The 11,490-nt window shown below is 57.9% G+C and overlaps 1 protein-coding gene across 1 annotated transcript; it reads left to right on the top strand.

Moving 5' to 3' along the window:
• The first annotated feature begins 34 nt into the window (after positions 1-34).
• Positions 35-8,888, top strand: PIG-L (phosphatidylinositol glycan anchor biosynthesis class L). Its single transcript, XM_037233982.1, has 6 exons — positions 35-253; positions 3,011-3,286; positions 3,525-3,618; positions 4,228-4,424; positions 4,821-4,951; positions 5,503-8,888. The coding sequence occupies exons 2-6, from the start codon at positions 3,058-3,060 to the stop codon at positions 5,770-5,772; spliced, it is 921 nt and encodes a 306-aa protein (XP_037089877.1). The 5' UTR covers positions 35-253; positions 3,011-3,057; the 3' UTR covers positions 5,773-8,888.
• The last annotated feature ends 2,602 nt before the right edge of the window (positions 8,889-11,490 follow it).

The raw sequence follows: 11,490 nt of genomic DNA, 5'->3' as shown, positions 1-11,490 counted from the left end.
CGAAAAGATCACGAAGAAGTTGGGGTTGTGGTGAGGGTGGTGTTGGTCTGGGTGGCAACCTGGGCTGTAATCCTGATCATCATTTGTAACACGACATTGGATCTGATGATCGTCATGTTTTAATTTGGAGCATGGGAACTCAGTTATAGTTCCACCCATTCTGTCCACCGAACCGCGTGGCGTTGGCAGCCAAACAAGTACGGTGTTCCGGTGATAAGTTGGCAGTCACCTACAGGGTCATCAGAACAAGAAGGTCAGAAGGAGGTTAGGCTAGTTCAGTCAGCGAAAGTAAGACAGTATAATCATTATTATGAAGGTGAACTTCATCATATGCCATTTTTACCAGTATAATGAGCTATGATCTAAGCTGACGGCTTATGCTGAGACTAAACTGATAGCTTATGCTATTCAAAATTCAAGTTGTATTTACCCAATGCCACATTGACCTCTACACACAGCAGAAATTGTTTGACTCATTAGGGCCCATTTCACATTTAAAGGGTTATCAGATAAACCAAGTGTTTCAGATATTTGGAGTATAATGTACATATCCATCACTTTGCACATGTGAAGCAATACCTAAAACATAATTTGGATGGTGAACAGTTTTGTTTGTAAACATTTCAACACAGAAAGAACTCCATCATAGCCTGCTCATACCATCTTCCGCATGTGAACACAAATTACTGTGTGTGTCATCAAGCAACTTTGTGGATTATGAGTGTACAAGTTCTGTTAAAAAATGCTCCCAATGTAAAGCCATCTGGAAAAAATATTTGGAACACCATTACAAAATGCAACCAAAAATTAACCAAGTAGGCTGCTGGTAACAGTTCAGACAGAATACATTTTTCCATGGGGGCCAGATTTGTATGCCAAATTTGGGTTATGGAAAGGGTTCCTATGCCAGTAAGCCAATCATAACAACTTAATCAAATTCATTTGTAGATAAATTTCTTGTGATAGTCAGAGTGTTTTGTTAATGCTGCTCAGACTAATCTTGTTTTCAGAAAAAAAACAACCATTGCTAATGTTCTGCCACAAAAGACATTTGGCTCTGTTTGTGCCTGACTGACTGCTGTGCATGTATGGCAGATGAACACATCTGGGACTTTAAATATTTCATTCTTTTTGTATGCCCAGGTACAGAAATTGAATTTCATTGGTGCCAGATATCACTTTAACATGGAATGTATCAATGACATTGATTTTAGTGATAGAGCAGCCAAACATGGCCTTATCTATTATGTCCTTTGAATAAAGTTGTGTTATGTCTTAGGGGCTGTCTCTGATTGGCTTGGTGCTTGAGCTTAAGAAATGTTGATCCATATTTTCCTTGAACAACATGTACAAGCACATCACAACAAAGCTATCAGGGTTATGCTTCAAACTTATCATCACATTATTGTGTGCCCTATAATGTGCTGTTGTTGGCAGATAAAACAGCATGTTGCATTTTTTCCTAATAGGACATATGGCCCTAGCAGTGTTATATGGAAAAAGTTGACCCCAGATCTGATGTGATGTTACCAACCTGACAGCAGCACATTAGGCTGTGCCATGTCTAGTGAATGGTGAGAATTACATATTCTTTGGAGGCTAGATTTTGTATGTAGAAGGTGTGTGGGCTTTGTGAGAGATGTATTTGTAATGTTCATGAAATGCGGTTGACTTTGAACATAGTGTTTAACTGAGCTTAGGATGCCATGGGATGGTCATACCAAAAGGCTTCAGGGTGAGTGCCCTCTTTGTTGTGACTTATAATGGCTGGAACCTATTCATGCTGTGCACTATTCACTCAGCTCAAACCACTGAGAGTCTGGCTATTGTGCCAAGAAAAATGTACAGCACAGCACCACCAACATGTCAAAAAATGTTACATCATCACTGGTTTCATCATTCAAGATCACTGGTTTTATTGCTTGGGGTGACTGGTGAGATGACTTGAAGTGACTGTAAGATCACCTCATCACAATTTGTGATGTGGGCTGGGCATGTTCCATGCAGCTTGCTGCATCACCAGGCGCCGGCCGCCACCGCCCACTAACGTCCGTCTCCGGCCGCAGGGGGCGCAGCCCGGCGCCGCTCGGTAGTGGGTCAGTTGCCGGCCGCCGGCCATCCACTAACGTCCGTCTCCGGCCGCAGGGGGCGCAGCCCGGCGCCGCTCGGTAGTGGGTCAGGTGCCGGCCGCCACCGCCCACTAACGTCCGTCTCCGGCCGCAGGGGGCGCAGCCCGGCGCCGCTCGGTAGTGGGTCAGGCACCGGCCGCCACCGCCCACTAACGTCCGTCTCCGGCCGCAGGGGGCGCAGCCCGGCGCCGCTCGGTAGTGGGTCGGGTGCCGGTCGCCGGCCATCCACTAACGTCCGTCTCCGGCCGCAGGGGGCGCAGCCCGGCGCCACTCGGTAGTGGGTCAGGCACCGACCGCCACCGCCCACTAACGTCCGTCTCCGGCCGCAGGGGGCGCAGCCCGGCGCCGCTCGGTAGTGGGTCAGGTGCCGGCCGCCGGCCATCCACTGACGTCCGTCTCCGGCCGCAGGGGACGCAGCTCGGCGTCGCTCGGTAGTGGGTCGGGTGCCGGCCGCCGGCCATCCACTGACGTCCGTCTCCGGCCGCAGGGGACGCAGCTCGGCGTCGCTCGGTAGTGGGTCAGGTGCCGGCCGCTGGCCATCCACTAACGTCCGTCTCCGGCCGCAGGGGGCGCAGCCCGGCGCCGCTCGGTAGTGGGTCAGGTGCCGGCCGCCGGCCATCCACTAACGTCCGTCTCCGGCCGCAGGGGGCGCAGCCCGGCGCCGCTCGGTAGTGGTTCGGGTGCCGGCCGCCGGCCATCCACTAACGTCCGTCTCCGGCCGCAGGGGGCGCAGCCCGGCGCCGCTCGGTAGTGGGTCAGGTGCCGGCCGCCACCGCCCACTAACGTCCGTCTCCGGCCGCAGGGGGCGCAGCTCGGCGTCGCTCGGTAATGGGTCAGGTGCCGGCCGCCGGCCATCCACTGACGTCCGTCTCCGGCCGCAGGGGGCGCAGCTCGGCGCCGCTCGGTAGTGAGTCGGGTGCCGGCCGCCATGCTGGACCTGCTGTCCTCGGCCACGGCCCTGGTGGCGCTCGGCTTCACCTTCTACCTGGTGAGCGCTCAGTGGAGCGCTCGCCGCCGCCAGCGGCAGCTGGCGCGCTGCCGGCGCGCCATGATCGTGTGCGCCCACCCCGACGACGAGTGCATGTTCTTCGGGCCAGCCGTGGTGGGCCTGCTGCGCGAGCCCGCCTGCGTCGTCTACCTGCTCTGTCTCTCGACAGGTGAGCACGTGCTTGCTGTCGGTTTTGTGGAATGATGGTAAGTGCGAAAGTTTTGGTGCAGCCATTGTCTTTGTTTTTTTGTGTTTAATTCGTGGTTGTTTGTCTTTCTGTATGCATTTTTGTTTGCTTACCCAAGTCTGACATGTAGTAATCCTGTTGCCTCCCTTACAGGATGTGTTTTAGAACCGTTTGATTACTGGGTGTTAAAAAGCTGACCGCTCCCGCGACTGTTGTTCAGGTGACCACGAAGGGTTGGGGAGAGTGCGCAAGGAGGAACTGTACAGGAGCTGCAGCGTTCTGGGAATCAAGCGAGAGAACATCATACTACTGAGGTAAGCATACCGAGGTTTGTAGACGGCTTTCGCCAACAACCTATGGTGTGGGCAAGAGATCAGGCTCGGTACAACCGATTGGCGTCGCACTCCTACATATCCATTCACTCATTGCTTAATGGCGGGTTTGGATGAGCTGCCATGCGGGCGCGTCTGCGTGCGTCGGCATTGCTAATAGATGTTTGAATGCATGTGCTGTTACATAAGCGAAAAATGGAGGCATATATAAGTGTTAGGGAGTAACTGTGTTTTTTAAAATAAAAACTGACGGCTGCGTCACCAGGATTGGCGGCATGTGTTAACAGCCTTCATTACAGCAACTGAAGTGGCATTCCAGTTAATTTTTGTACAGCTCCAGCCTGGGCGCGATCCCTGGATCTGTACAGCTCCAGCCCGGGCGCGATCCCGGGAGTCGTGTCACCAAATTGTCCGGTCCATCCTTCCCCTGCCAACCAATGACCGCGTCTCCAGCGTGTCTGGTGCGTTCTCTCCATGGCCGCGTCACTGGCGTGTCTGTGCGTTCTCCCCATGGCCACCTCACCAACGGCGTGTCCGGTGCGTGCTCTCCATGTCCGCGTCACCAGCGGGTCCGGTCGGTCACTCCAACAGACACTCCCGGCTGCCGGACAACCCGCAGCGGATGTGGAATGACGCCCTGTTGGCCGACATTGTGCTGCACCACATCAGCTCGCTCGACATCGACACGGTGGTGTCATTTGACCACCAGGGCGTCAGCTATCACCGCAACCACCGCAGCATCTTCTACGGCTTGGTGCGCATGGTTAGCCAGGAGCTGCTGCCGACCGGTGAGTGGCCCTGGGGTCTGGGAGGGTTCGGTGTCGACCTTGGGGCACCGGGAGCCTTTCACGTCGGCTGCGGGTCGCAGGGGGTCGTTTCTCACATTTTTGGCTCACGGGGAGGATCGTGTGCCGCCTGTAGTTCCGCCGCGCGGGACTGGTGTCAGCCGGAGGTGGAGTTGGGTGGCGGCTCTCTGGCTGCGGCTGGGCAGCGCGAGTCAGATTTGAGAAAGAATGGTGTGATTTCTGGTCCCCGCAGACTCACCGTATGGATGGACTGACGATTATCACCGCGAGTTGGCTTGTTGAAATAGTGTGTCGCTCAGCCGAGAGTCTGTCTGGCTCACCACGCTCTGTGTTGTACCCTGCCTGGCTTACCACGCTTTGTGTTGTACCCTGCCGCAGACTGTTCGGTGTACTTTGTGCCGACCGTGAACCGCGTGCGCAAGTACAGTAGCTTTATGGACGTGCCGATCACCTACCTGGCCAACGACATCGTGTTCCTGGCCTCGCTGGACGAGTGGAAGCGGATCCAGGTGAGATCCTGTCGCGCGCCGCCGGTCGCAGGCGCGCGGCGGCCGGCCGCTGCTGCTGGCCACACCGGGCTGGGGGAGATCCTGTTGCATGCCGCCGGTCGCAGGCGCGCGGCGGCCGGCCGCTGCTGCTGACTACACCGGGCCGGGTTTGTACGGAGGTCCCTTGATGAGTGAAGCTGTGTTTTAGGAAGGCAACGCGAGGGGTTGTTGCAATGCTGGGACTCGTTCTTTGTGGAGTCCCAACCACAGAACCTCGTTTCTCGGGGCTTTGTGGCTCGCTCGAATGTCCAATACTGTCATAACGATCGACCTCAGCTTTACATCCAAGACACCCATTTATACGCTATATTGCCCCCCCCCCCCCTCCCCGCCGTCGTCTGGGGTACCTGACTCGTGCTAGGACTGGCCTCTGTTGTGGTCTTGTGGCCACACACCGCACGCTGTAGAGTGGTGCCCCCTATGCCGCCGCCGCCGTGTGGGCGCGCCGTGGTCCGCCATGTTGTCTCGGCTCTCTCGGCCGCCGTCTACCACCCGCTGCCCGCCTTCGACAGCACGCCATGGCCCAGCACCGCAGCCAGCTGGTGTGGTTCCGGCTGCTCTACATGATGTTCAGTCGGTATGTGTTCATCAACACGTTGGTGCAGCTACGGGCGCCGCCGCCACCGACGACGACAACAACGACGACACCGTCGTCAGAGGGCTCGGACGGCGCCGCCGACGCCACAGACGCCGGCGACGAGAGCTCCACCGGCGAGTTTCTGTCGCCGCCCGAGTCGCCCGTGCCGCCCGAGGACACCGAAGGCCACGAGCCGGTCACGTGATGGGCCGAGCCGACCGGGCCGGCAGGAGCCGTATAGCGGGTCGGGCCGCGCGAGGCTGAAGCGTCCCATACGACCGCTCGTACAAGCGACGGTCCGTGCCATCAGCCGAAGGCGATTGCTCTGACTAGTAGGCAGGACTGGTCGGGATGGCCTGTTCGAGCATGGCGCGATGAAGAAGACAATTTAGAGCTGGTCGTGTGTGATGTGGGAATAATTAAAGCCTCAGGTAGGTTTGGGTGTGTGGCTGAGCGTGATTGGCGCACCGTCCGTCTGGGGTGAGGGCGTGTCTTTCGCCGTCGAAAGCAGAGGACGCGCCGACCTGTAATTTTCTAGGAAATAAGGTCTTTCTTACGTTCGATCATCGACGTCTGTGCTTGTTGTTACAGTCCTTATTTAACAGTTTATGGCCCGCGAGGTGCACAAGCCGACTGCAACTCGAGAACGGGCGCAGCATTGTGGTGCCATATAGCTTTCGTGATGAGCAGGTCCTGTGAATAGCGTTCGGACGGGTGAGGGATGATTCAACTGACGGGTATCAATAATTCCGATCGTTAACGCTGAGAAATCCGTGCACGCAGCCCGTGGCTGTCATCCATGTACAAAATGTAGCCAGAAATGCAGGCGGAAGTCGCACCACTCCACGGGAACAGGCATTGTTGGGCTCTCTCGTTGTGTTGGTATTCTCAACTGCGTTGCTAGGAAATTGTTGGCGCCTGATCTTTAGCCGCGGAAGCCCGCTTTGACCGGTGGACGCGCTCTGCAAAAACACAAACTTTTTATATAATTGTTTGTTTGACAGGAAACTCCTGCACTGATTTATGGTCATTTAACGATGCCATACCCTATCAGACTGGTAGACTGTCGCCGTTCTCACATTGCAGACAGCATGCATGTTTGAGCATATCCCCAATAGCATCGACGTAAGCGCAGTAGTTGTGTACCACGTGCTGAACCAATGTGTGCCTGCGTGAGTTCGTAGTCGCGTCCCAATTTTGCAGTCCCGTTCCTCGCCCTTTCGCCGCCTGCTGCTGTCGCGTGCTGCTGGCGTCGGTACGTCCTGCGCTCACCCCTGTCCGGTGGGCGGCGGCCGTCAGGGTCGGCGCGGGTCTCCCGTCCGGTGGGTGGCGGGTGGCGCTAGGCGGCAGACTCGCCGCCGCCGGCCGACACTGCTGCACCGCCATCCTCCGTGCGCTGGTCGTTGTTGGCAGAGGCGACCCAACGCGGCGTGACCGGTGACTTCTGTCCGAGCCGACTTCTGGTTTTTTGTGTGCTTCATTCATGGAATGGGCTCACTCTCAAATGTGGTCCCATTGGGGCCCACGACCCGTTTGGAACTTGGAAGGAACTCGCTCGTGCAGGCCTGATCTTACTCTCACCAGTGCTAGGAAGAGCGTGCGGTGATTCTTGGTGCCAGCTGAGCGCAAGTTGATCGGAACCGGCATCTAGGCTACCCCATAGGGTCTCGGCTACCCCAGATGCGGGCTCCTGCGCTGCTGCGGGCTCACACTCGGCTGTTAAGCCCCGCCCAGGTGTGAGACTCCGTCCCAGGTATGGTGCCCGCCTCAAGCGGTGTCCCTTCCCGGGTTTGGTGTCCCTCCCCATGCGTGGGGTTCCGCCCCAGCTGTGGAGTACCGTCCCGGGCGTGAGGTCGATGCCCTGCCCTCGGCACCACTTGACTGGCTCTTCGTCGTCCAACACAGGGTCGGCCCGGCCCTCAGCAGGTGCCGGGGGCGTCGGCGGGTACCCTGCTGGTGCGTGCAGCGAGGCGACGCCCTCCACCGTCGGCCGTGGGTTTTGTCCAAGCGAAATCTGGAGGTGTCGACGAGGCTGTGTGATGATGATCCCGCCCCGCCCTGTCGTCAGCTTTTGACCACACTCTTCAGTCGGACAGGAGTGGTGGGATCACACGGGAGTTCAAACGGTGACAGGACCTGCCATTAACTGTGCCTTACTCGGTGCGCGCCTGCATCGCTGTCAACAATGAAGCCGCATTTCTTTCGGATGCTCATGTTCAATGGCCACTTAGCCAGTGTTGGTTGCCATATCTTTTCCTGGAATAGCCCTTACGTGAGCGGCGATTGGGGACGAACATCGTGGGCGCATGAACTAAAGCACGTAATCTCCGTGCGAATTGCCAAACTGCGTCACCAGTGCGGTATGTTCGTTGCGCGTCGATTTAGTCACTGAATCACAGGTGCGGTGGAGATTGAACGTCCAAGAATAGCCCTGACGCCTATAAGATGCATGAGTTTAGGATTGTGCCGGAGTGGTGCTCGAGCTTCAGGGTGCCCTATTACTCTTGCTCACGTTATTGGTTTCAGCGAAAGCAATCGTTCGCTCTTTTGTGAAAAACAACTTTGTCATAAAGTGCTGCGGTTTGGAGGCCATCCGCTCAATTATGCACTTTCCGATCGCTTGCTGCCATTTCTGAGTCTGTAGTCCCATGTGTTTTCGCCGTAGACTGAGGATCTTGAAGGAACAGAAAGCCACTAACGGATTGGAGTGTTTTCGTGGTTGCGCCATGTAGGAACCGCACACGGTTGTAGCTAATCGCAAGAGCGCGACTGCGGTGTCTATGTAATCGCGTGTTTGTTGGCCTGTGTCGTCCAAGGATCTCTGGCAAGGACGGAGAAGGCTTCGTTTGGAACCTTGCCTGCCTGATGCGAACCCTGCCAAGGATGTGATGTAGCACGCCCCAGGAACTGTGGTGACACCTCTGGGCATCGATGCAGAACCTCTGGATTGGTGTTACCTGCCCCCGGGATTGGTGTGGCACGTCTCCGGTGTTGATGTAACACGTCTCTGGGATTGGTGTAGCACCTCTCCGGGAGCTGGTGCACGCTGCTGTTGTTTCTGGGGGCCGCTGCCGCACCACGCCCGGGGATCGGTACAGCAACGCTCCGGGGGCAGGTTCGCCGCTGCTGGGGGCCAGCACGCTGTCCCGTGGCACCGCGTGTCACCTGGCTGTAGGCGATTCGCATGCAAACTAACCTCGGGCCTGTAAGCCCCTCGTGTGTTTGAGTACCCCACGCCGACACGCTGGCTATCGTCGCCGTTCCTTGTGGAGTGCTGCCTGATTTGTAAACACTGCTGCGAATTATGTAATATATGCTCAATGCAACCTGTGAAATGTGTCACGCGATTGTTCTGCCGTCGGTCTGCAGGTGCAGCACTGGGATCGTTGCACTGACTTACGCATGCAGGGTTACGTGAAATTCGTAGGGGCTGAGAACCAGGGATCTCCAGTAAACATATTGCTGTCGGCAGTGAGGAACTTTTGATCAGGTGGGTAAACTACCGAGGGATCGACTCGAGACAATTATTAAGCGAAATTGGCAAGGCCCATCCCCAAGCAATTCATGACTCGACTCGGGACTTTCTATTCTTGCTTCGATGACGACTCCCTGCTCGCGACTAACCCTGACGCCGTTCTCCGCGCTTCCCAGCTCGTCCGGGAATGACGGCCTGAGCGACGGGCACACACGGCTGATATGACGGCCCGAGCGACGGGCACACACGGCTGATATGACGGCCTGAGCGACGGGCACACACGGCTGATATGACGGCCTGAGCGACGGGCACACACGGCTGATATGACGGCCTGAGCGACGGGCACACACGGCTGATATGACGGCCTGAGCGACGGGCACACGGCTGATATGACGGCCTGAGCGACGGGCACACATGGCTGATATGACGGCCTGAGCGACGGGCACACACGGCTGATATGACGGCCTGAGCGACGGGCACACACGGCTGATATGACGGCCTGAGCACCGGGCACACGCGGCTGATATGACGGCCTGAGCGCCGGGCACACGCGGCTCATATTTCAGTGTCGACATCACTTGCCGCCGCCTCGCCGCAGCTACAACACGCGGCGCCGTGGCGTCGGCCGGTTTTTCGGCGTCGGTAGCCGGTGACCGCGTGCCTCTGACAGACGGCAGCGATCACCGCCGGCGGCCAGGACAGCCGAGGACCGGCCGGCCGCCGCAGGCAGGGGACCGTCCCTGCCCACGCGCCATCTGTACCCATTAGCCTGTTTGCGATCGCGGCTGTGCGTCGCTGGCGGTGGGCCAATGTGGTGGACAGTGTCAGATGTGGACAGTCGCCGTTGAGGACGGTCGCCACTGTTGGCGGATGCAGCCGCGGACAGTCGCCGCCGTGGACAGTCGCCGCTGATATGACGGGCAGCCACTGCTGTATACAGTTGCGGTTGTGGACAACCACCGTTGCAGACAGTTGCCGCTGTGGACAACCTCCACTGTGGGCAGCCTCCTCCAGCGGCGTAGCCAGAATTTCTCCCAGGAGGGGGCCATATATGTTTTTATTCGCGGGGACGTTTTTGGGCCGTCTCTATTTTTATGATTTGGAGCCCCGTTTTTATGAAATGCCTTAGTAACATTACGGGCTTCTTAAACTGGCAAGACGTGCTGAGACCATCTAGGGGCCCCTGGCACCTCGGCGGCGACGGGGGCATGGCACCAAAAACTCCCCTTGGGTGCACCACCGGCCACCCTTGTGGACCTCCGCTTCTGTGAGCCTCCGTCGCTGTGGGCAGCCGGCGAGGCAGGGCAGCGGACCGCCTTCATCGCTATGCGCCGCGGCGTCTGTTTAGCCGACCCAGCGCTATTTTGTCTGCGTCTCTATTGCCGGGGCCGAGATTCCCGCGCACGTCGGCGCTAATTCGATAGATGGTCGAGTTTTCGCCGCCGTCGAGTCGGCATGACAATGGCGTCGAATCTCGTTAGCAGGGGCAGAAGCAGGCCACTGTCCACTGGCTCCGCGAAGAATCGGCTCCGCAGCCGGGCTGGCCTGGCCTGGCCGCCGAGCGGAACCCAAACGCACTTGCTCTGCACTGCGGACAGTGACAGCGTCCCCGTATAAAGCCATAGACATACGTATTTAGACAAAGAGATCGCGCCGGTAGCAAACGGTCGATACGAGATGTCGTCAGATACCAAGGCACACGCACTTTTTGGCTGGCGTTGGGCCCCCTGCAGTGGCAGGAACCCCACGTACCGCGTGCTGCCGACCGGCGGTCGTGCCCGTCGCCCGGTGGGACAGACAGCGGCCGCCGGCCATATGGATCCAGCTGATGGCGTGCCAGCGTGCGCCGGCCGGCACGAACATATTAGCCGCCCATTTGGCCGTCGGGCGCCATTGTCGGCTCGGCCCATACATTTTCATATGCAGGCGATCCGCGGGCTGGCGTCAAAGGCTGCCCGCGTCCTCCGGCCGGCCGGTTTACGCTTCATTACGGACGGGCGGTCCGCCGAGTGACGAGTGGTGTCGGCCGGTGCAGCCACCGGCGCTCCTGGCCGGGAGATAGCCGCGGCGACGGTCCCGGCGCGGGCGGCGTCAGTGGCGCGCCGTCCGCGGCCACCCAGGCGTGGCGCGCGACCTCCGGCGCGGTGCGCCTGGCCTGGCAGCGATGCTGAAGGGCCTGTGCGGCTGCCCCACGGCAAGGATAGCCGAGAGGGCGGCCGGTGCCAAGTCGCAAGAGGGACGGGACCGACGCCGAAGTCAACTAAATTGAGGCCGAGTCGTAGTGGCATCGACTACTTTGACACGCCACGGGGTCGGTTTCGGGGGTAGTTCACTCACGTTTGGAGTGATTATGGACTAGTTGCCTCCAAAGCGTGCGATTTTACAACTTAGGAGTGATAACGGCCACGTCCACATAGTGGTAGCGACTGGAACGATCGTGTGGCGTCG

This window comes from Pollicipes pollicipes, unplaced genomic scaffold (genome assembly GCF_011947565.3).
Source record: "Pollicipes pollicipes isolate AB1234 unplaced genomic scaffold, Ppol_2.1 Scaffold_7231;HRSCAF=8579_pilon_pilon_pilon, whole genome shotgun sequence".
NCBI classification, from domain to species: Eukaryota; Metazoa; Arthropoda; class Thecostraca; order Pollicipedomorpha; family Pollicipedidae; genus Pollicipes; species Pollicipes pollicipes.
This window is presented reverse-complemented; position numbering and strand designations above follow the sequence as displayed.

What these genes read in the sequence shown, in the direction of transcription:
- PIG-L (XM_037233982.1), top strand. Translation starts at nt 3,058, where the DNA reads ATGCTGGACCTGCTGTCCTCGGCCACGGCCCTGGTGGCGCTCGGCTTC. An exon ending in CCTGCTCTGTCTCTCGACAG is followed by an intron (nt 3,287 to 3,524) that starts GTGAGCACGTGC and finishes ACTGTTGTTCAG; the next exon opens with GTGACCACGAAGGGTTGGGG. An exon ending in ACGAGTGGAAGCGGATCCAG is followed by an intron (nt 4,952 to 5,502) that starts GTGAGATCCTGT and finishes CGCCTTCGACAG; the next exon opens with CACGCCATGGCCCAGCACCG.